At 39.0% G+C, this 25,188-nt stretch overlaps 2 protein-coding genes across 15 annotated transcripts in view; both read right to left on the minus strand.

Annotated features, from left to right (window-relative positions):
* The window catches only part of LOC308595138 (uncharacterized protein), a 61,274-nt gene extending 55,712 nt beyond the window's left edge, over positions 1-5,562 (minus strand). For 3 of the 10 annotated variants that reach the window (XR_014011742.1, XM_081209131.1, XM_081209121.1), the window contains exon 1: positions 4,493-5,558. The gene's annotated coding sequence lies outside the window, so the exon portion shown is untranslated. Of the gene's footprint in view, positions 1-4,492 lie in introns of all 10 variants that reach the window. The other 7 variants (XR_014011743.1, XM_081209122.1, XM_081209123.1 and 4 more) reach the window with 5 other exon arrangements.
* A 1,973-nt stretch (positions 5,563-7,535) lies between these two features.
* Positions 7,536-25,188, minus strand: part of STOX2 (storkhead box 2) — a 133,056-nt gene continuing 115,403 nt past the window's right edge. For 4 of the 5 annotated variants that reach the window (XM_081208763.1, XM_081208766.1, XM_081208764.1 and 1 more), the window contains exons 3-4: positions 19,536-21,807; positions 7,536-13,170 (exon numbers count right to left, since the gene is read on the minus strand). In XM_081208763.1, the coding sequence (XP_081064889.1) occupies positions 12,975-13,170; positions 19,536-21,807 (2,468 nt within the window). In that variant the 3' untranslated portion in view covers positions 7,536-12,974. The remainder of the gene's footprint in view (positions 13,171-19,535; positions 21,808-25,188) is intronic. The other variant, XR_014011735.1, reaches the window with a different exon arrangement.

Raw genomic sequence — 25,188 nt, forward strand, 5'->3', positions numbered from 1 at the left:
TTCAATATGTTCCCAGTTTAATGGGTGGGGGGTTGTTCAAATAGATACAGCATGATACCTCACTAACATGCACCCCAAAGATATCAGTCATTCATAATGGAAACAGAGAAGTAGCTATTCTTAATGTTGAATGACCTTACGAGGAATGATTTAACCACTCAGTATTTTTGTGTCTTTTGTACTGATTGATGTTATACCTTTTTTTTTTTTAAGTCAGAGATTTGCACTGCAGCATTCTAATGTGTACGTAGCACAAATGGATATGTGTTTTTAACATATAGATAGGGTAGGAATGGGGGCAGGGTTTAAAGAAACAATGAGTGATGTTTGGAATACTGGTAAACAATAGACTAATATAAAAAAACCAGCAAGATTTTGATATCTACAGTATTACGCATTATTGCAAATACAATATGTTTACAAAAAAGCACTAAAGAGCTTGGTCTAATTGTGAAATCAAGGCAACCAGCTTGGCCCACTTATCTGGGCCAAGAAAAACATTTAACATACATTTTTAAAATAAAAAAATACCAGTATCATAATCACAGCAGGTGTGTGGGGTTTAACGCTTTCCTTCCCTGCTGCACTCCTGATGAAATAAAATTGGTTCCTCTGAAGCTACTATTTGTACCAGAAACGAATCTTCCATTAGGCTAATAGGGGGAGGAAGGGTCCTCCCATGAAAAATAAAGTGATTTTCATCCGAATCACTGCAGGGGAGGAAAAACTCCTCCTCCTTGCTATGATAACGATGATGATGAGACCCCCCCCAAAAAAAATCTGAGCTGCTATTTTAATTATTAAAAAACCAGGCATCTGAAGTGTAAAGATACATCTAGCATCACTTCTACTTTGACCTTCAGTGGTAGGGTTTTTCCTTCCCCTTTATAATTTATACACTGCTTGATTGTTCTAAAACCTGTAAGTGGTTTACAAGAAATATTAAAAATTGGTAACCAAGTTTTGATTTAAAACTTTCTGGTACATGGGTGTGGCCAGAAGCCAGAGTTTAGGGCAAGTTTAGACGCAGAGTGTGGCAAATTTCAGAATACTGTACAAAGAGGTAGAAGGAATAGCAAAAGCTGTCTGTTAATTCTGGTGTTGGCAGTCATGGTAGGCTTAGCTTGTCTGAGCATATCTAGAAAACTGGGTGTCAGAGCAATTGCCACTTCCATGCTACTGTGTTTCTCTGTCACCTGCTTCCGATTCCCAACCTCTCTCAGTATAATATAGCCTATGAAGTGTAACCACAGAAGAACCACACATGTCCCCTGCTGCAGTCTTGCATGAGCTGGCATGTAAAACAGCTTGCTGTTCATCTAGCTTAGTATGCGTGTAGGTGAAGCATGCACACTAATAATGTAAAGATCCCTCTGCAACTTTTCTTCTATTTTTTGCAGGTGATCTGCCAATATTTGCAGCATCTACACAAATAATTCTGGCACCTTGTCCAGAGATCAAATGCTGACCCCCCCTTTGGTTTCTTTCTTTCTTTCTGGTTGGCTACCCTACTTAATAGAAAAGAAATTGTCAACAGTGTTGGAGGGTTATTCTGATTATTCATCAGCTTAATGAATGATAGCTGTGGGTTTTTTTGTTTGTCAAACAAGGACATAAAGGTGGAAAATGAGAAATAACTGAAGATAACCTAAGTCTTTACAGTACAATTAAATTTTGAATCTTTTGCCATTTCCTTTCCATGGCATGTATGAACTCTACAGCTATATGAAATGAACAAGTTGAAAATGCTTGTGGGGGGTTGGGGTAGCAGTAAAGGCTTTGCTCTGTTTTAAATAGAATCGTAGACACTGTGCTCATTTTATAATCAAATTCTAAAAGTATATCTGCACATCCCCAATTGTAAAAAACAGGGTAGTGAACATTGTTATCCACTTCCCCCCCTCACAATAACGCTGAATGGTAGGTTTGTGTGTGTAACTCTCCTCCCCATCAAAGAATCAGAAGAAACCTTCAAACCCCACCTTATATTTTTTTTAAAGGGAGGGGGGACATTGGTAAACACAAGGGGGGTGCTTGAGGCCACCCTGCTTTTGGTAATGAAAACTGCATTAGGACATGAAAACAACTGTGTATAATTAAATATATTGCTTACATGTATGTATGTATGTATGTATGTATGTCAGGCTAATGCTCAGAGACAAGACGAGAATTTCCTTGCTTATTATATAGCTCTACTTTTCTACCATTTTTTTTACCTAACTCAGAGCTCCCTCTTCTGGCCTTACTTAGGCCTACCCTTCTATATTAAAAATTCAAATACATTTAAAGTTAACACACAAAGAAAGGTTTCTCTCTTTGATAAAAGCAGTCTGAAAAGCAATACTCTAAAGTACTGTAGTTATTATTCTAATGGCACCAACATGTTTTCAGAGAGGGGGAGAGGATAACAACATGAAGAGACTGGAAGCACTGCCAATATGAGATGTAACAGGGAAGCGGACTCTGACTGGCTGCTTATAACAGTTCAAGAATGACCACTGTCTGGTTTCAGCAGTTTATTTTGAAGGAACTAGAGCAGGCTTCCTTAACCTCGGCTCTCCAGGTGTTTTTGGCCTACAACTCCCAGGATCCCTAGCTAGCAGGACCAGTGGTCAGGGATGATGGGAATTGTAGTCTCAAAACATCTGGAGGGCTGAGGTTGAGGAAGCCTGAACTAGAGACACACACTTTCATATCCTGGATATTGTATTAGCTCCATGAACAAGAAGGACACAAAAGTAGTCAACTCATTTTCAGACTTCCTAGGGAAATTTGGGCATCAGTATATTCTATGAAGAACCAAGAGTATCAGGCATGGTAATATTTGGTCACGGGCAAGCGGAACCATAATTTACTTTCTAACATGCATAAAACCAGGCATACTTAAAACGGGGGGTGGGGGTGGGAGTTACATGAAGGGGGAAAGCCAGACTATTCGAAGTTTGGAAAAGAGGCATTAAGAGCAATGGAGTGAAGCCAGTGATAACATCACTCATCCAAGTTATGTCTTCCTATTCTTTATATTTAATACATATTGAGATGGATTTGAGGCTGGTTCACACATTGCCTCAACATGTTAGCCTGCACAAATTGCAGAGCATATGAGTGAGCCTTGGGCTTAAGCAATCTCCTCTTGAATGTGAAAATGGGGCCTACATGTCTAGGCTCAACTAAGGCATCTATTCACTGTTAAGAAGAAATGGATGCATAGTGTTTACTGGACCTGGTATAAACATGAGTATGTGCAGGATACACTCATGTATGAGTATACATATAGTACTCAAATGCTATTGGAAATGTGGGAGGGCCTTTGTGAAGGAAATATGTGAACATACTTTCAATACACAGAACTATGGAACTGCAGAATGTGTTCTTTCACTGAGTTTATTCTTCTAACTTTCTAAATTACTAGCTCTTCCTTTTCTTTAATAGACACACTGCTCTCAATACACTTCAATACACTTTCACTCACATAATTTTTCCACTTACACACACATCTGTCATCCCTTCTTGGTTAAGTTCCCACATTTATTCAAACTTTAAACTGTTGCTCTTTTAACTTAACTTTTTTGTCCTTTTATGGACCATTGTCTGCTGTGCATCCCTTTGGAACATGTTCCCCTCCATCCAGCATACTGGTTTGCAATTCAGTCTGTTTTAGGTAAGGTTCCCCCCCCCCCCAGTTTTTCTGTTACTCTCAACTGTCCTCCTGCTACCCAGCGTTGAATGGCGGTGAATGAACTGCTCACTTTGAATGCATTCTCCTCAGCTTCCCTCATTCCGAGATCATTTCCCACCTAATTTTACCAATGTAGCTAAAAACCATAATTTTTCTTCATACTGCTGAGTTCCTGTTGCCCCTCCCTGCTGCTCTCCTCCCTTAAAGCACTTTTCAGGTCCACCTCACAAAGCAGTTTACATAAAATTATAAAAAACAGTAAGCATCAATCAAACAAAAAAGGCAACTGTTTTTGTTTTGTTGGTGCTTATCTACTTCTTTCCTGTTTCCCTCAGGGCAAGACTGTTCTATGTGGTGGCAGTTAGTAGAGGTAGGCTGAAGGGCAGCCCTAAGAGCTGCATGGTGGTAGCTCTCCAAAATGGCTCCTAGCCTACATCCATATGGGACCCCAGAGAGTTTACAAAAGGAGTCATAACAAAACTTGCGCTGACAAGGGTATTAGTTGTCTCTCATTGAATAGATAATGTGTTTAGGCAACACAAAGCTAGAATAACTCAATGAAGTGATTTAACAGAAGCCACATCTTCATGGCATGAAATATGAGAGGAAAAAATACATGACTCAACTAAAGCTAACGAGATAAGTCACCCATAAGGGAAATAAACAAGTTCGGGGAAACATTCTGCTCTATAATGATATTTTATAAAACCCAGAGCTAAAACATGTTGTTATTAATGACAAACAGGATTTTTTAAATATATATTTTGTAGTATCATAAAGATATCACATACTTGAGGGAAAGGGATTCCTTACCTGCAAATCTCTGAAGATAAACAAAGTCCATCACAATATGGTGTCTGTACACAGTGAAAAGAGTGTCACTGTTTTTGTTCTAAAGTTATAGGTCACAAAGGTTAATTCCTGTAAATACAGAAAGTTGTGTCAAGTGCACCCAGTACCTACAACAGCAGGGTCCAATTCGATACCAAGTCATCCATCCATCCAAGCACATTGCTAGACTTTACTTACTGACAAAGACTGGGTTCAAATGAATGACAGCATCAGCTGCCAGATCACATTCCATCCCAGCCCAATATTTTTTCATTACTGGAAGCAGCCTGTTAAGAAGTCAACACAAAAGAAAAAGGGAACAGAACAGAATATCTCCAAAGGGAGACAGAAAAACAAACGAACACATCATTGAGTTTAAGCTCTCAGTCGGTATTCTAGAATAACAGTAATTTCAAATATTTTTACATCCATCCCAGATGATGTGCTCTGCAGCTTAAGATAAGCTATGATAGAGGTTTGTTATCAAATTAAGATTTAAAAATATAAAAAGCACATGCCCTATTATAGAGCATTGACCCAAATTTCAATGTTTCCTCAGCCCACATAGGATATGGGTTAGAAGGCCTAGGGAAACTGTGGGGTTATGGAGGCTAAGTTGGAATCAAGCGTAATATGTGTGCCTGCAGAATATATAAACAAAAACAAAAACCCTCAGAGTCAGTTCAAGGTACTCAATTTCATGTCACCAACTGCCGTGTGGGAACAATCCTGATGTATGCAACAATACTGTCTTGTGAATTTATTATTGTTGCTTTCATTTTACTTGTAAGCCACCTTGGTTAGAAATTGCATCTTTAAAGACAAGATGTAAATAAACAGCATTTGTGTACTGGTTGTTAGTTAAGCCTATAACCAATTTCCAAGCTTCTCGTGCACAAGTTCATTCGTAAATTTACCTCTTCTCCTAAACCAAACATTTTCAAAATATTTATTTGTATCCCTCCCCCTCCCCGAAGGAAATTCACTGAATATATTATTGTTTGAGGTATCTCAGCAGAGGCTAAATGGCCACGAATGTTTTATTTATTCCCTCAGCAGGAGATTGGACTAACTGACCTTTGAGGTATAATCCAACTCTATGATTTGATTAGCCTTCTCAGGGTGTGTGGTAGTAAGCAAAATTTAACTGATCACTCCTTCTAATGATGAACTCTCTTGATGAGTACTAGCTACATGGGAGTCAAAATGGGTCCAAGAAGAAACAAAAGTGAGGTATCAGCATGGTGGGGGGGACGGGACACCAAGGTTTGCAGAAGTAAAAACAAAACTCTACGGAGGTGATCTTCCTCCACAAGCCTCAACTATCCCCCAGCATACTTGTGGATGTTTGGATGGCTCAGTGATTGGATGTTATAAGGCAGCTTCATATGCTCAAAAATCATTTTAGTTTCTAACACAGAAAAAGTATAACATGAACATGATAAAATGGACTGAAAACACAAAACACAACTAGCATACACGTTTTCCTCACATCAGTGGCATTTGCAAAATAAAAAAGACTTGAAAACGTAACATATAACCAAATGTTATTTAATATTTTAAAAAGTAACACAATCCAAAATGGATATTTCACACAACACTACATAAACAACATGAACACAATATTACCATATGGAGGGACTTTCAAATATAGACTTACAAAAATCCCTGTCCTTTTTTTTCTTTTAAGTTATTATACTAAGCATGACAAGTTATCATCATTTACAATATGGTACACTGACACAATAAAAACCATGTCACAAATGTGCTGTTATAAATCAGTAACGTTAAGGGAAGACATTTCATGAACTGTATTATTTCATATGAAATACTATACAATATAAACAGAACATCCAGTTCGGATGACCTTTACAGCAACCAGAGACCAAGTAATTTTAATTTTTTTTTCAGTGCAAACACATTTATACAAGGCAGTCTTGGTTGCAAAACTCCCTTCTAGCATACAGTAAGTCCCACTTGCATTTATTAACTCATTTAAACCTAAAGCAACAACCACATTCAGTCACTCACAGGTTACCTGCAGAATTATGATCCCTTTAAATCTAAGTCTCCTGTTCATACAGAAGTTAACATCTGTGCCAATTATTCAACGGGCCCTATCTTTCATGCTCACAGGTGGGTGTCTGATGTATTTTAAACTGTCTATAACCTCTAATCACAGTATTGTTGTGAATCATTATGGAATAGCATCAAGGGGTGTGTGTGAGAGAGTTTGTCAATGAGAAAAGAACAGTTTGCTTAATGTTTCTTAGGGTACTTTTATGATGCAGAACAACTCAAAGTGGAGGCACTCTGGTGAGTTTGTGTTTGTGCATCATATACTTGGCATGATAGGAGTCTGGCAGTTGCAGAATATGATACACAATGGCTCTATGATAAACTGTGACCTGGGAACCATCTCCCAACAGAAGTACTTTGCTTCTGCCACTGTTAGATGGACCAAAACAACTTATCTCATATCATTAACTATTCTTGTCCACTAACTGTATATGCTGCATAGGCTAATGTTATTTTAAACTTTTCTAAAGTGGTTAACATGGCCTCTGCCTCTCAGTCATATGATACTGGAACTGTCACCGTATTTTCTATGAACTATGGGATACTTACAAATGCTTCCATCATAGTCCCACTTAGGCTGTGGCCATACTATAGAACAAGCCATCTAACTCACCCCCAACAGAACAATGATGGACCAGCAGTCATATATTGAGCCTATCAGGCACTTTAGATTTGAGCCCCATGTCCTTGCAGATCCAAGGCAGACTGTAATATTGTGAGCGACAGGCCTGCTGTACAACATATTTAGTTTAAGCGATAATCAATCCCTCTCATGCTATATTTTGTGAATACAAGTCACAAAACACCTCTATGCACACACCCCGTTGGGCTGGGCTGGGACCATTTTCACGACATGTTCTTAAAACTGAAATATTGAAACGAATTTAAAACACAGAGGCTTAAGTATTTTCTAGTAATTTCACATGAATGAAAGCGAAGGTGGAACTAGAATGAAAAAAACAGTGTTGTGGCTCCTTAAAGACTAACAGCTGCTCTGTGGAATGTGCAGGAAGTGGACTGTGGGCCACGAAAGCTGATGCCACAATACATTTATTAGTTTTTAAGGTACCAGAACACTCTTCGCTTATGCTGCAAAAGACCAGCATGGCTGTGACATCTCATTATACTTTTATTTCATCCCATTGCCCAAACCCAGCAGAGCAAGCTCAAAAGAGGAGAAACCTGCACTTAGCAACTGGTTTCTGTGTGTGCTCTCTCTCAAAGTGATGCTGCGATGGTCACCTGTTAGGCAAAAGAAAGTATGCCTTGATTGTCTAATGGGTAAAGAGAAGTATTACATTTTGGAAGCAGAGGGGTATAAATCAAATGAACTAGATTGGGATGATTATCTGTAAAATTATAATTTAAAAGTGATTTATTTAAGTTAATGAAATTAGTTGGAAATATTCTATGGAGGAGCAGAGAGGAATATAAACTACAGTAGCCTCTAATTTACTGAACTCAGCAATTTCACATTTGGAAAAGGCTTGTTCAAAATATGTATTTTAGTATTTCTCTCATGTGTAGTAATTTTAGTTCTTTTTCACTAGTGAGAATGGCTATGTTGCTGGAAGTTAAAATATTTTGGCACTGTAGTAAGGGCCACTTCAAGGCTCCAAAACGGTTTCTTTTCTTAGACAGCTTAAAAACTAACTTCGTAATGTTAACGCTGAACTTATTTTAAATATTAAACAAATGTTCATTGTTACTAGGCAGTCAAACAAGTAGAATGAGGGAAACCCTGTATATGAGAGGGTTTGGAACCTGGCTACATTGACTTGGAAAGAAGTCATTTGACTGCAATGGAGTTTATTTCTACTAGTTAAGTTTGCAAAATGCTTGAGATTTTCAGGGAAAAGTACAGTATCAGTGCATTGCCAATCTTTCATGAACTGCTCTTTATAGCAAAACTTTGTCGTCCCCATCCCCCCCCCCCCGAAAGCGGTGAGGGAAATAATTGCCACTTCCTCCAATTGACAGATATGGCTGGTGATTTACTGAAGGCAAATAATGCTTTTAAACCACACAGCTATTTATGCTAATCTGCCTATTACAATCAGGACTATATTTATTCTGTGTGTCCATGACAGTACCGCACATGTGTGGACTGGAATCATCTCATGAATCTCTGCAAACAGAGGCTCAAAAATACACAAGGGGAAATCTAAAATGTTTTAAATGGCTCTGCACACGACTACCAGTGGTTGGGATGTGTGTGGCTTCAATCCTATGTGTGTCTCCCTCCCGCTCCTTCTTCTATAGGTAGCTGATGCAGGGAAAATACATTTATTTCTCAGGAGATGGCTCTTCTTGGTACAGGATCTGGATGACTTTGCTGTAGAATTGGGATTTTTTTTCAGGTACAGAACATTCACAGCCCTGACTACAATAAAGCCAGTATTATTTTAACTAGTTAAAAGGTTCTAACAATACGGTCCTCCAATCTTGTTTTGTATTTCTGTGTGAGTGATAATGGCATGGATTTAGCTGAACAACCCCCTAAAAATATACCTAGCACATTTATAGAGAAATCATAGCCTTGATGGGCAGCTGCCATTCAATGCGCTTATTTCTGTCACCCCCACCCTCGCAAAGGATGCTTCTGAAGATACTTTCTTAACTGTTCCTCGCTCTTTTTACTGTATGTTTAAAGGAAAAACACTCCTACGGCTTATTTGGTGGTTCTGTTATTATTAACACTAATATCAGGATCTCAGACTATTTATCTCATTGTGAAAAATATTGGGCTCTATAATATTCAACCCCCAAGATGCGCATGATTGAGAAAACTGAGAGCGTATTACGCCAGTGGCCCACTTGGGAGGCAGATAATGCAAAGATTTAAGCTAAACTCTGGCATGATATGTTGCCATAAATGAAGGCAGAATAGGGCCCAAAGAGTTTAAACGGAGGCAGTAAAATACCCGGTGTGTCTTCTGCTAAGCCCCAGACTGCCAATCATATTCCATATACTGTATATATTTAACAGGCTTCTAAAGTACAAGCAACACTAGACTTTCTACCAGGTAGAAACTTCAGCAGAAATGGAAAGACAAAGGACAAATTTGAGCCCCCCCCTTGTTTATCTAAAAGATTCTATGACCCTTGTATAAAATCTCGTACTACTAAAGCCAAAAGCCAATTGAATACAGTAACAGGAAATCATGGCAATGAAAAATGACTTCATATGCAAGCACCGACACACAAGAGAACGTCATGGCCTATTTCTTCATAAAGTTTTAAACGTCGCTCTTAACAATACCCTTTTTAAAAAAAGACATGTTGCTGCATTTCATCAAATTCATGGAGGTAGTTATATGTGTAAAAAAGAATTTTACCATAAAAGTAACATGTTGTATTATAATAATACATATCAAGTGTGCAAAATGCCGACAGATTTGTGTTGACCCTTTAAAGTTGAACACAACATAGAGATTCAACGCATTCTGGTTCTGTAAACCTTTTAAGTTGATACATTAGAAGGATGATAGATGATCAACCATGCAATATAAGGTCATCATGATTTCATCACAGGATAACAGTGACAAAAACACTCAAGCTCCACTCCTGTGAGTATATGTCTATAATCTCAAAATGGACTTTCTTTATATTTATTTTTGAAAAGAATGCACATTAAGAATGTTTCTTTATGTAAGTTTCATTTATATAACATGTTCCGAGAGTAAAATTAATGCTAATAAAATGCCACAAACATATTATTGGCCAATAGCCATGCCAATATTAACAGGACCTTTTAAAAGCTCGTTTTTGGGGACCTTTAAATGTCAACCAAGGGAGAATTTATTGTTAAAAAACTGGAATGATGTCTTTTGTATAACTACTTAATGTATCCATTTCAATAATCTTAACTAATGGAAGCATATTTCCCATACATGGTAATATCTTCCTCATTCACATTTTTATACGACATTTTAATTTTTACTTTCAGTTATGAATTCTGATATCATTCCAGCAATTGCAGTGAATTGATGCATACTACAAATATCAGAGCATATCTCCAAAAAACCACCCCACACATTGCTACTGTATAGTGTTATAGCAATTTCCTCCCCAAAACCTAATAACTCTGGAATCTGCGTGTATTAAATATTCCCAGAGTTACCTATGTAAGGAATGAGATTTGTCAGGCAATGCATTTCTAGGTTATTATACCATAGCTTCAAAGGTATAAGGCAGGAGGCCAAGTAACTAACCAACCAAGCAGCATAATAATCTCCATTATATGCACTGAGCCATCTCACTACTTGTAGCAAATAGAATGTATACATGATAATAAAGCAAGTATCTAGGCCTGATCCTTCACTGGTTGTTCCAGATAGCAGGGCTACAACTCAAAGCTTCACAGGACCCAGAAGGCTCAGTGTGCACAATGGGATTTCATGTATGGAGCATTTCCTAACACTAAAGTTAAAGGAAGAGCTCCAGTTTGTTCAGTACTAAACACACATCTGAGTGCCCTGGACTTGCAATGGACTGATTTACCCTGGTGTAAACTGAAACCAATTGTGCCCAGTGTTTGTAAAGCTATTTAATAAGCACCTGAAAGCTGTTTAAAACTGTTTAAGGTAAGAGTGCACTTTCAGAAGACAACACAGAACACAAGTGAAGCTTGAACAGGTTATACAAATCATCACCAGTACCTGATGAAAATACCGTCTTTAATGGTATGCTTGGTTATATCACCTGGGTATCAACAAAAGACAGATAAGTGTAAATGTTAATCCATACAACAATTTACACTGCTTCTGATCTTTCTTATTGTATTTTATTATTCTACTTGTACCACCATTATGATTGTTTGAAAACAAAATTTATGCAGTACTGGGTTGCATAAATAACAGACAGCAGAATTTGGCCCTTTATGCTTTTCAAGTTTACTCTTGAAATTGCAGATCTCTCTAAACATTAATCTAGAATACTTTTCTTAAAAAATAGATTACTTTGGATTAGCAATTTCAGGACATACACATTAGATATAATAAACCTGTGGATACAGAACTTCTGCTATCAACTTTGTGAGACTCACAAAAGAGGTAACGCGATGTCTTTTATTGAACTAACCTTTGTTGATGAAAAACTTAGCAAGCTTTTGAGTACATCAATGAATATCTCATTTTCTCAGATCAAACAAATAATCTCTCTTCATCAGCAATCCACCTGGACACATTTAAAACTCATGATTATTTTTAAACTAAGTATTTCCATACAATGTTTACTCACAAAGAAATGTAATTCAATAAAAGGCCTGAAGTTTATTAGTCTCTAAATCTTTTCTCTACAGTGTATGCTAGTTTCAATAGCCTAATTTAGGCACTCTAAAAGCTACATAAAATAAAAATATAATATGTCCTTCCATAGAAAGAAATCAACCCTTCAGGCCATAATTCATCATTTGTATCACAAAGAGCTTTCTTCTTCTTCCTCCTCTTCTTCTTCTTTTCTTCTTCTTCTTCCAAATTACTTTGATAATAATAATAATATTAATAATTTGGGGTAACAACTGGAGTGACACATTAAAAAAGTGATCACTTTACTTGCCTTTTATATTTTTAAAAACAAAAAACACCTGTTACCTCTTCTATCACTTAGTGATGTGCCTCAATCAAAGTTAGGTTTCTCCTTCCTCACCTTCAATTCAAAGTCTTATATCCCTGCTTTCAACTAGGGGAAATTAAGAAATAAGTTTTAGGTAAACATCTCATACTTTAAAAAAATCAAAGTAAAAATAGATAACATCTCCATTATTCCCCACCTCTTCTCAAAAACACGACCTCTTTTGACTTACTTTTGCTATGGATTCTTGCAAAATCATGTCATGAAGACTCACAGTGAAAATGACAGATGTATAAATAATTCACAGGTAGAGCTGAGGTCTTTCCTAGACTCATTTCGCATTGTTTTCCCTCAAGGTGACCCTTAGCTGTTTACTTTCAACAAAGGCTCAGTTTATAAAGGAAAAGAACCATCTCTGTGGCAAATAGTTTAACCAGTGGTAGGGGGCATCACATATCTGTGGCATTTTAAAATGAAGTTGGCAACTGCATGACATTGAAAATGCAGATTACACTTACAGTGTCTAGACTTTCATATATGTGCTCAGTTACAATTAAGTGAAGCAAAAGTGTACATATTATCCCTACTGCTATTCTCTTGCTACAGAGCCGCAAAATGTGAAAAGCAATACCTTGAAATAAAGATTTCTTTGTTGTCCCTAGCCTATGTAGCAACACAGTTTAGGTAGACACAAAAACTGTGCGGTTGAGATGCCTGGTTTTTCCCCCCCTCCAAAAGACGTAAACATCAGTCCCAGCGTCGTAAACTTTGCTGTATAGGATGAGACAGAAGATCTGAGGCAGAAGCACTATCAAACACTTGTAACAGAAGCTTGCAGGCAATTAGCAGGTTTCTGCAGTTTTTCAGTTTCGCTTGTTGGCGGGTCAGCAGTTGCACGGAAGCTGAATACTGGACCTGCACCACCATGTGCAGGACTGAGAGCTGGGTTCTGGCGCCTGTTGCTTTCAACAATGCTTGACGTGTTGGAAGCTAAGCTCTCACGAGTACTAGAGAGAGAAGGGGGGGGGGAAACAAACACACATATAACAGTTGTGCATATATCTATCTACTTGCCTGCAAGAAAAGGTAACACAGAAGGTTATATAAAGGAATTCCTACTTTTGCATTTTAACAGTAAGCCAAGGACCCTAGTTTAATAAACCATACTGTGCACAAACCCAATCGCTCCTACTTCCCTCTTGCCCTGACATCAGTGGGTAAAAACAAACAGCTTAGTGTGATGTCCGATTATGGTTTGTTTCCTTCTTTAAAAACCAGGATCTCTAGCCAGACTTAAGCCAAGTTTGTTGTTGACTGACAAACCAAAATTCTGGGTTCAGGTGCTTCCACATTACAGAAAGTAAAATTATAGCTTATCAGAGCTGTGTAAACATGCAGACTCCTGGAGAAGAGCTCACAGTTGCTTTTCGCATCCTCTGTCTTTTTAACTCTTGTGATGTGCTAAGCCAAGCCATGTTATGGCTTTGCATGTCATCTGAACTCATGATCAAAATTCTTCAACACTGAATATTAATATATGTTATAATTAATAATTTCAATACTTTACGCGAGATTTAAGAAGTCCTTAATACTGAGCCCATGTCAAGGTGCAGATATTGTCAATTGTTGTTCAAGTGAGGCAAACAATATATCCTTATTGCAGGTGAAATGTAGCACCTTTCCATTCCTGGCTGGTGCACTCAAGAACAGGGTTGCCCTGGACCAGACGTGTGGCTGCATGACTGAACTAAGATATAAGAATTACTGCTGTATCACAGGCTCCACTGAGCACAGGCACTTACTGCTCCTTATGTAGCATACAGAACATTTCAGGATAAATCTGAAAAGCCTTTAAAAATAATTTCTAATATATATCATGCTGTCAGCATGACACTTTTTCCATAATTTTATCATGCAACCATGACAAAAGACTGACCTTATCCCTGCCTAAAATATGTGTGGGCCTAGGCATGTTACCAATATTCCTTTGGGTATCAAAAACATCATCCGTCGTAGACGACAGGTAGTAACTACAGGTATAGCAAGTGATGCTTGGCACTCCCAGGGCAGGGGCAAAGAGAAATGATGTGCATGCATGAACCTACAAGACAATTGTAATGTTTGCTTCTGAATTTATTTACTTTCCCCTTCTGTTACCCTCCTTTTTTTCCTTCTGTGTAAAGCAACATTCACTTTTGTCTGTTATAGTTAAGTATCATTCATGTTTTATATTAAGAATAGCAGTGGCTCTTTTATTTTTCATAGTGTGAAGAAAGAGCTGTGAGTGGAGGGGCTCCCTCTTCCCATCCTCTAGACCCCCCTGGGGAACCCAACAAACCTGCTGTACCTAGAAATTGGTGTAGAGAGTGCAGCTCAATGGGACACCGCTGTGTGCAGCCTGAGGAAGTGCCATCCACCTTGGGTCTGCCCATAAAAACAAGTCTAGAGTGAAACATTAGGGTGATGTCCACTATTTCCATGAGCTCTTCTTGTTGTGGGTGAATTGAGTGTTTGTTTAGACTTTGGTGAGAACCCAGACGCTGAGAGGAAGGGTGAGTTAAAAGGCAAATGAACTGATATTGATTTATATACAGTGGAATCTTGGTTCTCAAATGACTTAGATGACAAAGAAATTGGCTCCTGAACACTGAAAACCTGGAAGTAAGTGTTCCGTTTTCTGAACGTTTTGCAGAAGCCAAGCGTCCAATGCAGCTGTCAGCTATTGTTTCCAGGGTGCCTGTGCCAATCGGAAGCCATGTCTTGGTTTCCGAACATTTCGCAAGTCAAACGGACTTCCGGAACGGATTAAGTTCGAGAACCAAGGTTCCACTGTATATATATTTGTATTAATGTAACATTTTTGTACGTAACTGTGTATTTTTGAAATATTTTAAGTCGTCTGTTGTTGCTTCAGTTTTCTGTATGCCACCTAAGAGATATTTTTAGTATATTAAGAGGCATAGAAATTAAATAATCAAACTAATCAATTCCTACCTCAATTCCAAGTTCATTTTTAGGCCATTAATATCTCATATGAAGCCATATTGTTCAGCCGGTGGTAAATCTTTCCCAGATAACCCAATTGCTCTGCCACAAATAGAATGTTATAGCCAGCCAATTCCTGAAATGCCATCATTCTGCAGTGGCATTTCAACTAGAGAGTGATCATGGTGGAAATATCACATCAGTAATAAAACAGTAAGAATGAACACCCAAGGCACACTTCTCACTGAATATATAGGGGAGATATGGCATTATGGACTATTGGTAGGAGCTCACAGCACCATCACCAACAAATGTTGCTGAACAGAGTTGCAGATTGTGTAACTCTAAAAAAAATATATACCACACTTAATTTCCAAATAAACTCAAAGAACAAAATATATAAAATCCCCAGTAAAATAAATATTGGTGTAATGTAAAAATAAATAAAAAGAATAACAAGAATTAAAATCCCACTAAAATCAAGACAAAGATAAACCAGCAAAGAGAGAACAATCTTTTAAATTAATTAATATTTTTTACCAGCCACAAATACAATATAGTGTGGACCTAACACATCTAAGCTGGCATTCTACATGTGTTGCACAGGAGGGAAAAGGCCCAAATCATAGTTACTTCGAGTCCTGCTTCCTGGGATTGAAGGATGTAGAGTAGGGCTTCACATAAATGACTGGCAATGTCTGGAGAAATGTGCAGAAAAAGGCAGTTCTCAAGGTAATCAGTGCCCAAAAGGTCAACACCAGCACCTTGAATTGGGGCCAGAAACAAACCAGTAAACAGTGTACAGATCACACAAAACTGGCATGACAGAATCAAAATATCGAGCACCTGTCAGCAACCTGGCTACAGCATTTTGCAGAAGTTGCAGTTTCAGAACACTTTTCAAGGGTAACCAACCGCACATAGAGCACTTATCAGCAGCAATGTTATTGTTTTTGCCATTGGCCTTAACAATTTTCAAATAAAATTTCTCAAACAGAAACTTCAAGGAAGTAAAAAAGCTTATATATATTTTTAACCCAATACATTAAAATTACAAATTAAATTAAAGGAATTTGCTATCTTCTACTCAGATATCTTCCACACCAGCTGTTTTAATCCTTTCCACTTCTTTCTCTCAAAGTTAAAACACAGCATGTTATAAGGGTCACAAAAGGCTGTAACACCCAGCTGGGTTGTTTCCTGTGAATTACCTTCTTATATTACCTTCCATTCTAGGAGTATGGCAGCCAATGTAAGAATCACTCACTGAAAGGGAGCTTCAGCAATATAAAAATCTAAAAAAACATGTGGTAGCAACCTGGAAGATTGGAAGGAAGTAGAGAAAGCATGCTTATTCTTACCCTCCATCCCAGTTCCTTGACAATATTAGCATAGATGTTCTAGATGGACAGATGGGTTCATGTCCTAGGCCAACTGTCCACTCTCTCAAAATAGGAACAAATTATGTTTACTTTTGAGTGAATGCAATATAGCTCTTTATATGAAGAAACTGCTTAAGTAACAAATAAAAAATGTGTGTGTATATATGTATGTGTATATATATATATATATATATATATATATATATATATATATATATATATATATATTGCTTTCGTAGATTTTCACGGGTACAGGAATGCAGGTTTTGGTGTCTTCGGGTGTCTTCCCGTGTACTTACACGGGAAGACACCCGAAGACACCAAAACCTGCATATATATATATATATATATATATATATATATATATGCGCACCAGTAGTGTATCTACAGTGGTACCTCGGTTGTTGAACGTAATCCATTCTGGAAGACTGTTCGACTTCCGAAATGTTCGACAACTAGGCACAAAGGGCTGGCTGCCAAGTCAATGGAGAAAATTGGAGGAAAAAACGCAGTGGAAGCCATTTGACACCCAAAGTGCATTCGAAAACGGAAGCAATTACTTCCAGGTTTTCGGTGTTCGAAAATCAAAATGTTCGGCTTCCAAGGCGCTCGAAAACCAAGGTACCACTGTATTTTCTGGTTTTCGTCTGCACCAAAATTAGATTGTAACTTGTGCTAATTGCTCATAAAATGTATATGAAACTATACAAATGGATAGTTGCCTACAGTGCTATATGGAGGGAAATGTAGGAAACTGCAGAAGAAATTTAAATCCATGTTCATATATGTAGTTCTTCCAAAGCTATTAATCTGAACTGGCTCAATTCAGGTGTTTCTCCAAATCCTGGTTTGTTTCCTCTGAGGCTTCTCTTTCCGTTACCTGCTTAGCATGAATCCTAATTTGCTTTGCTGTGTGACTTGTGAACTGGCAAGATAGGCCTGTTCTCCAATCCAGCATCAGAAATCCACCTCAAGCCATGGTTTCCAATCCTGGTTTCGAGAGCAATTACTAACCATAGTTTGCTGGTTTTGTTGTTACAGTAAATTAAGGATTATATCTAAGAGCAAGGAATGCACTCAGTCTAATCCATGGAAAATAATCTGAAGAGAACCTCAGTCATTAACAGACTAAAACCCCTGTCCCACACATACAGAGGGAAAGTGCAAAGAATTCCACCCCAACCATTACTTTGAAAATCCTGTTGAGTGGCATTTTGCAGGGTAGTAATGCACAGAGATTTGGAAAACACTAAGTTCTTCCCTGAGCCAGTGAAGAATAAAGAAAATTAAAAAGAAGGGGTGAGAAGCTTCTGTCTATGAGAGAAGCAATACAGGAAGCTGCCTAATATTGAGTTGGAATACTGAACCATCTGTGACAGTTTTGCTGACACTGACTGGCAGTGGCTATCCAGGGTTTCAGACAGGAGGTGTGTTTCCAGCTCAACCAGGAGATGCTAAGGACTGAACCTAAGATCTTCTGCCTGCAAGGCAAATGCTCTCCCTCTGAGCTATACAGAGGCAGAGAGATTAGATTACAGAACCTGCAGGATAGAAACAAAAGCCTGCCTTTTACATTCATAATGATATGGATAGCATGTCCATAAAACTGACATTTTTTAAAAAAGCCTTGGTTGAAATAGTCAAATAAAATTGCACCTCCACACACACCCTGGAAAAGGCAGCCATCACCACACAGAAAGCTTTGCTTCTTTTCCTCAGGCCTCATGCAACAGTATAAGATGCAGGTAGTTTGATAGAAGCAATTTACTTTTAACAAAACACGTGCAATAATACTATCCTCGTCTTTGTCTGGTCTCCAAGAGCTACAAACCCAGTAGAAAATAGGCCAATTTGAGAAACAACAACAGAGCTCTGTGGGAGCTGACCAGAAAACAAAGACAACAGCAAGGTCTACAGAAGCTCAGAGAAACCCGTAATTAGAGCCTCCTGCACAGGAATCGAATCTTCTAGGCACAGGCTCCCTGAGTTAACAGCAAGAAGCAGCTGTGAGGAAAGCAAGCTCTCTTTCCAGAGCCAAAGAGCACCAAGATCAAGCTAACAGTGCTATTTCATGCATGACAAATTTCCGACAGAAGATCATTTCCGCGTAGGAAAAATGTCACAGCCTACAGTCTGATCACCAGAGCTGACTATCTGTACAACTTCTTGCCTTAGATTAAGAAACAGTGTGGGAGGAACCTGATCTTGTTGAGATCATGCTCTCTTTTCCTCCTGCTCTCTGGCCTCAGAGGACACAAGTCTAGTCTAGCACTGCTAGAGGAAGCAACTGTGGGCTCCACAGGCATTCTTCCCAATGAGTTGTCCTTCCAACATTGGTCGCTCACTACTTTCGTCTTCATTTCAGGATAACTGATAATATAAAGACTATTGCAATCATTACCAGAAGTGTGCAGAGATTGGTAGGGTTCACTATTCATTGCAATAAAACAAAGAATGACTTGACTCTGCAATCCTATAGGATCCCTTCTATGCTCGAGTGTATAAACCTAGGCAGATAATCCATATAGGCAAGAATTTCACCACACAGCTGCACCATGTTTGAGTATCTGTATCACATCCATTTTTGCCAAAGCTTAAGGAAAAGTATAAGCAGAGCTTGGCTCTGTTGGGTTCATGCTCTCCCTTTTCGGCTGATAAAAGCTTCCTTTACCACTTGACGGTACAGTGACAGAGCTCATTCAGAAAGAGTTTGGTTAACTTTGTGAGCTTAAAGGTTGATTATTTAGCAGAATAATACTGACCTAGTCATCCTCTGAAATAATCACAATTATCCCCAGTTGTGTAAACAACCTCACAAACGTCTGGTGGCTGCCTGACTTGGCAAGAGTAACCAACCAGCCAGCATAAAGTTAGCAGAGAAAACCTGCTATAAAATGCTATCATCGAATAACAGCCCAGCTTCGTAATACTTAATGCGTATGTAGGACACGATAATTTAAGATTAAAATATTACAGGTTTTGGTAAATGAGTGTTAAGATCTTACCGTGGTGAATTGAACCCACTGTCGACGGTGATGCTGCTGCTGTCCATGCTGTCCAGTCTTGCTGAATGTGTGGCTCTCTGGTTGTTGCTGTTTTCCGTTTCCTTTGGAGCAAGGAGAGTCAGATTCTTCTCAAACTTCCTTTGCAGGTCTCTTTCTTTTTCCCGCTCAAGAAGCCACTGCATAGTGCCCACATCATCCCGGTTCTTTTCTTCTTCAGCGTTCTTGTTGGTCCCTTCGTCAGAATCGTCATCATCCGATACATTGTAATAGTCAAAGGATGCCTCTTGGTTCCCGGCTGTTTCTTGCTGTCTCTGTGAAACAGGTATGACTTGTGTTACCGAGGTCACCATAGCTTGCTCGAGTTTGTCGCATCTGCCTGGCAATGCATCAGAAGGTGTCTTTTGATGAGGTTTTAGTAGTGGCACACTAGGCTTGTGAAAACTGTTCACAGAGAGAGTACTGTGGAGAGGCTTAAAAAGTGTGTCTTTACTAAATATTTCTTTCCTCTTATCAAGGCTACTAGATTCCGTGTTGTGGTGTTGAACCAGTCGGCCATTTGCAATCACTTCAGGGGTTTGGCTAGTTGCAACTGGTCCACCACTGCTGTTTGGCCCTTTAGGTGACTCCTCTTTGTGCACCCCAGGCTCTCTGGCTATGTGCTGAGACTGCCTTTCTGAGGGAGACACTTTTTTAACGCTTTCTGTCAAAATCACTGTGTCGTGGTCTTCTTTATTTTTCCCCAAAGGTGAAGGAGCAGTAAGTACAGTTTCACTAGAAGTGTTACACTGAAAATAATCATCAATTGCTGATTTCGTTGTACAGGAGTTGAGCTCATTATACGGGGGCAAATTCTCGGCTGGCTTGCTTTGTTCCAAGAGGCTACAGGAAATGGGAGTTTCTGCATTGCCACCAGTCTTTTCAGGTTTAACTACTTCTTTGTAGTTTGCAGATGACATAAGAGCCCTTTGATGACTGAGTGATTGAGAAGGCCTTAAGGTGCTATCGTCAATGTACGTTTGGCTGGTTGTTTGGTCATCTTGACTGCAAGCTTCAGCTATGTCTTCAGGTGTACCTAAAGAAGGAGCACCCAGAGGTCCTTTGGAGTTATCCATTGATCGAGACCGCTCCTTGGCTTTATTAGACCTCTCATTCCTTGATCTTCGGTCCTGCGTATGGCTGTGGCTTCGATGGACCTTAGAATGGGAGCTTCCCCTTGAAGGTTCAGGAAAAGGCATTTCAGTTCTCCTTTTGGCTAGTTCACCAGATACATCCCATTCAGGTGTCATAGGAAAGTGAGATTCAAGAACGTTAGGGCTGCTGTGCATAATGAAATTGTCCCTCTTGTGTTCTATTATGAAACAGCCTTCGCGTGGGGACCTTGTGAGGGGATCATAGAAATCATACTCTCTTTCACCCGGAACGTCCAAATGGGAGCCCTCTGAAGGATCCCCTTTAGAGACCCGAGTTTTGCTATGTGACCGAGATTTCCCATGAGACTTCCTATGACTTCTACTCTTTTTGCTTCTCCCACTATGGTGAGCTGAAGATCCAGCTTTGCTTCGTTGAGCTTTTTCTTCTTCAAGTTTCTTCATTAGTGCAGTGTGCCTCATGACATTTTCCACAGTTAGATCTGGGTTAATACGCCTAATAATCTCCATCTCTACCTCCCTAGGTATAGTGGTAGGGGTATCTTCATCCCTCAAAGGCCATTCTTCTGGAGGAAACTGGGCAGAAAAGTTGGCCAGCTGTTTTGTCTTGTCCTTCTTGAAGCTTAGTCGAAACAATTTTAGCCCAAATTTCTTAGACTGCTTTTCTCCATCCTTAGGCTTTGTAAGTGTCTCTGTTTTATACGAAAAATTTACAGTACTTTTACTTTTTTCAGTGGGTGGCACCTGGCACATGGAAGGGGGGCAGTAGGAGTCCTTGCAGTCTTTTGCCGATTTCCTCTGTAGAGTGGAGGCATGCATGCTGTGCATGTCTTCTCTACAACAATGGCAGGAGTCGCAGTGGTTTTTGGGTAATGTCCGGTCTCTGACACAGCCCGAGGTGGAAGGCGTTATAGTTCCTTGCTGTGGAGAGGTACACTGAGACCTGTCAGGTATCCTCTCATCCAAATGGTACCATTTACTGTTAGTTCTAATAAGGGATGGTGTTATAAAATAAGTCTGTGGGGTCACAATGAAGTAGCCATCTGGTGTTGGGTATATTTTCCTCTCCCGTACCAGCATGTTTAAGGTATGACGAAGGATTTCTGGACTTGGCGTTGGAACACCTGAAAACAACAGCAAAATGTATTTATGAGTTCCTTTTAACCCTTCCCAAAGTATGCAGATCCTTGACATGATCTCAAAGATAGTTTCTGCTGAGCAAGCAAAACTTGGTCAAGCATCCTCCAGCATGTTTGCTTTTAACCTATCTCTTGCACTTGAGGTCTCTAAATTATTAACTAAAAAGGGAAAGCACTAGCAGAATGTGAAAAAATCCCCTTATTTATTTTCAAAGTGCTGGCGAACCTTAAGGTTCAAAGTTACACCTCCATACCAAGCCCCAAACTAATAAATCTTTATTAAACATTGTGGATTCTTCTCTCACACACACCACTTACCTTGATAAATATTTAAATCCTAATTAGCCAAGTTATTGCATATAACACAAAACAAGGCAAGAATAAATATGCTGTTTTTGGTATCTGCACATGTATTTAAATAAAGAAATCATATCAGAAAATTAATAACAAATCCCCTTGGGGAGGGAAATACACCTTAAAGAAGCAGATCAACATTTCCCTGATTATATCGCAAACTATTATCTTAAGAAAACTGAAGGTGCAGAATTCAATCTAAAAGAAAGTGTCGTTTCAATATCAGGAGAAAGTCAGATTATGTCAAATTTTTCACACAATACACAGATAGCATTAGATTTTGAACTTGAGGTAAAGCTAACTGTAAGACCAATTCAGAAATGCAACAGGTTGACTAGAGAAACTGTGGAGGCTTTATGCAAAAGCTAGACAAATAAAATAGCTTCACATTGAATATTCAGTATGAAGATGACAAACAAAGTATCTTAAAGAGATTGTTCTTTTCCATCCCATATGGCTAAATATGCAACCAAAGAAACTGTGCAGCTGCAACATAAGATGCTACCCAAATTACTGTATTTACATGAATCTAATGCGCTATCAAATCTAATGCACACCTCAAATTTCAAAAACCTGAAAACAAAAAGTTTTTGCTGGCGAATGTAAATGCGCCATCAAATCTAATGCGCACCCTAATTTTCGCAACATAAATTGGCCAAAAAAGGTGCGCATTACATTTGAGTAAATACAATAAATTTCTATGCTACTAAAGGCACATGTTAACTTTTTAAAGCAAACTTACAAGGCATGAAGAAACCATTAGTTACCAAAGAAGACATAATGGATATAGAATACACTATTGATTTGGAAAGTAATGGGGGGGGGGGCGACACCAACCAAAACAAAGATTCCAAAATAATCTTTCAACAACAAATCAAGCTTGTTTCACCACCCATCCTAAGGCATGTGTTGCAGCCATCCCATGCATAATGAAGGCTTTTAGATCACTTTCCTGCTTATGTCTGAAAAAAGTACAAGAAAAAGTGACAGTGTGAGAAAATTTGCTGTAAAATGTGTTAGGCTGTGCGAGAATTTTTAACACCATCTTAACGTCATCATACAATCATGAGAAGAAATCCAGTTATTTGAAAAGAGAAAGAAAAAGCTTTCATACTTTTTTTTGGGGGGGGGGAATTCAAGCTGTGGAGGCACACTCTAAGTGCATTACTCATTATTCCTTTCTAGATTTAATTTAAACTTGGCACTTTTTGAATTTGTCACCTTTTTCAGTCACTGGAGGGCGAGTGGAAAAGGTGACAAATTTTTAAAAAGAGCTGGATTTAAGCACTGGCTGGAAAGAAAGAACTGGGAGGGCACTTAGGGCATGCTCCCGATTTTCCCTTTTGAATTTAGCATGCCTGAAGTCATGTGGTGAACATGTAGGCAAGGTTTAGGTCAAATGGGGAGGAGGCTTATAGGCTGGAGTTCACCACCATTGCGCTATATCATAGTGGCTCAAATATGTTAGGATACCATTTCAAAGCAACATTTCTGTACCCTGCAGAAACATCTTCAAAAGGCCTAAGAGTACAGTGGTACCTCGCAAGACGAATGCCTCGCAAGACGAAAGAGTTTTTCGTTTTTTTAGTTGCTTCGCAAGACGAATTTCCCTATGGGCTTGCTTCGCAAGACGAAAACGTCTTGCAAGTTTGTTTCCTTTTTCCTATGGGAAACCGTTTCAATGCATTCCTATGGGAAACTGTGCTTCGCAAGACAAAAAATTCGCAAGACGAAAAAACTCGCAGAACGAATTAATTTCGTCTTGCGAGGCACCACTGTACAACACGAATTAAGTAGCATAATTTAATTGAACCTCACAATTTATTACAAATGCACAATCCATTTTAGTGCAGTGGCCTGCCAATTCTCCCCCCCTCTCTGCACCCTCTTGCCCAATGTGCTACCTTCCGCTGTGTTTTAGAGGAGGGGTTGCAAACCTTTTCGGACCAGCATAAGTACCTTGAATTTTGAGAAAGAGCTGCAGGCAGCGGTCACAAAACAGCAGCCACAAGGGGCCTATCGTAACGAAACATTAGAGAGAGCAGAGTCATTGCTGATTATTCCTCCCACCCCAGAAACCTCAGGCTTACCATGGGAAGTCAGCTATGTCCTGTTGGTACCGATTGTGGAGATCACACAAAATTGTTTCTCCCCCACCACTTCAGGAAAAATATACAAGGCAGCGACAACGTTAGTTCTCTTACTCACCCACAGACATACGTGCATCTCTCTCTCTCTCTCTCTCTCTCTCTCACACACACACACACCACATAAACATCTCTCTGTGTCTCCCACAAACCACACATAAATGCAGACCACATATTCATACCTACCTACCTACCTACCTACCTACCTACCTTTAAAAATAACACATCTCCGTTTCACTGACCACACATACTGCATATGCATAGGTCCGTCTGTCCCCCACAGAGAACTCATACACTTCTCTCTCTGTCTCTCTCCTCCAAGGGCACTTCTCCCTCACATGCCTAGGTATCCAAATGATTTTTTTGGTAGGAGGAGAATTTCCAGGGCTACCCCATTCTCTCCCCCGCCCCCACAGGTGGGTGGGTTCAAAGTAAAATACTGAAAGTCAGGAGCAGGCTAATTTCTCGCACAAAATGAGAAGCTGCCTGTACATTCTGCCTCACATCTCACACTCTAAAAATGTTAGAAATGTGCTCTTTAAAAAAGAAGAAGCTGGGAATCTGAGGGTTGCAATTAATCAAAACCCCTATTTTAGAGGGTCCTGCAACCTGAAGGTATATCTCTTCAATACTGGCAAAATAATTAATTCAAATGAACCCTATAACCATTGCCTTATATTATACCCATTTTAAAGTTAGAGAAAACTTTATAGGTTAAATGCACCCCAAAGATCACACAAAATTCATGTTGCTACCACGACTAGCAATCAGATTAGATAAACTTCTATTAAAATATATTTGTATGTCTAGTTCATCTTCAAAAGCTACCTCATTCCTACACTTCACCAGTAAATTCTTTCAATGA

Source organism: Podarcis bocagei (genome assembly GCF_964188305.1).
Source record: "Podarcis bocagei genome assembly, chromosome: 9".
NCBI lineage: Eukaryota > Metazoa > Chordata > Lepidosauria > Squamata > Lacertidae > Podarcis > Podarcis bocagei.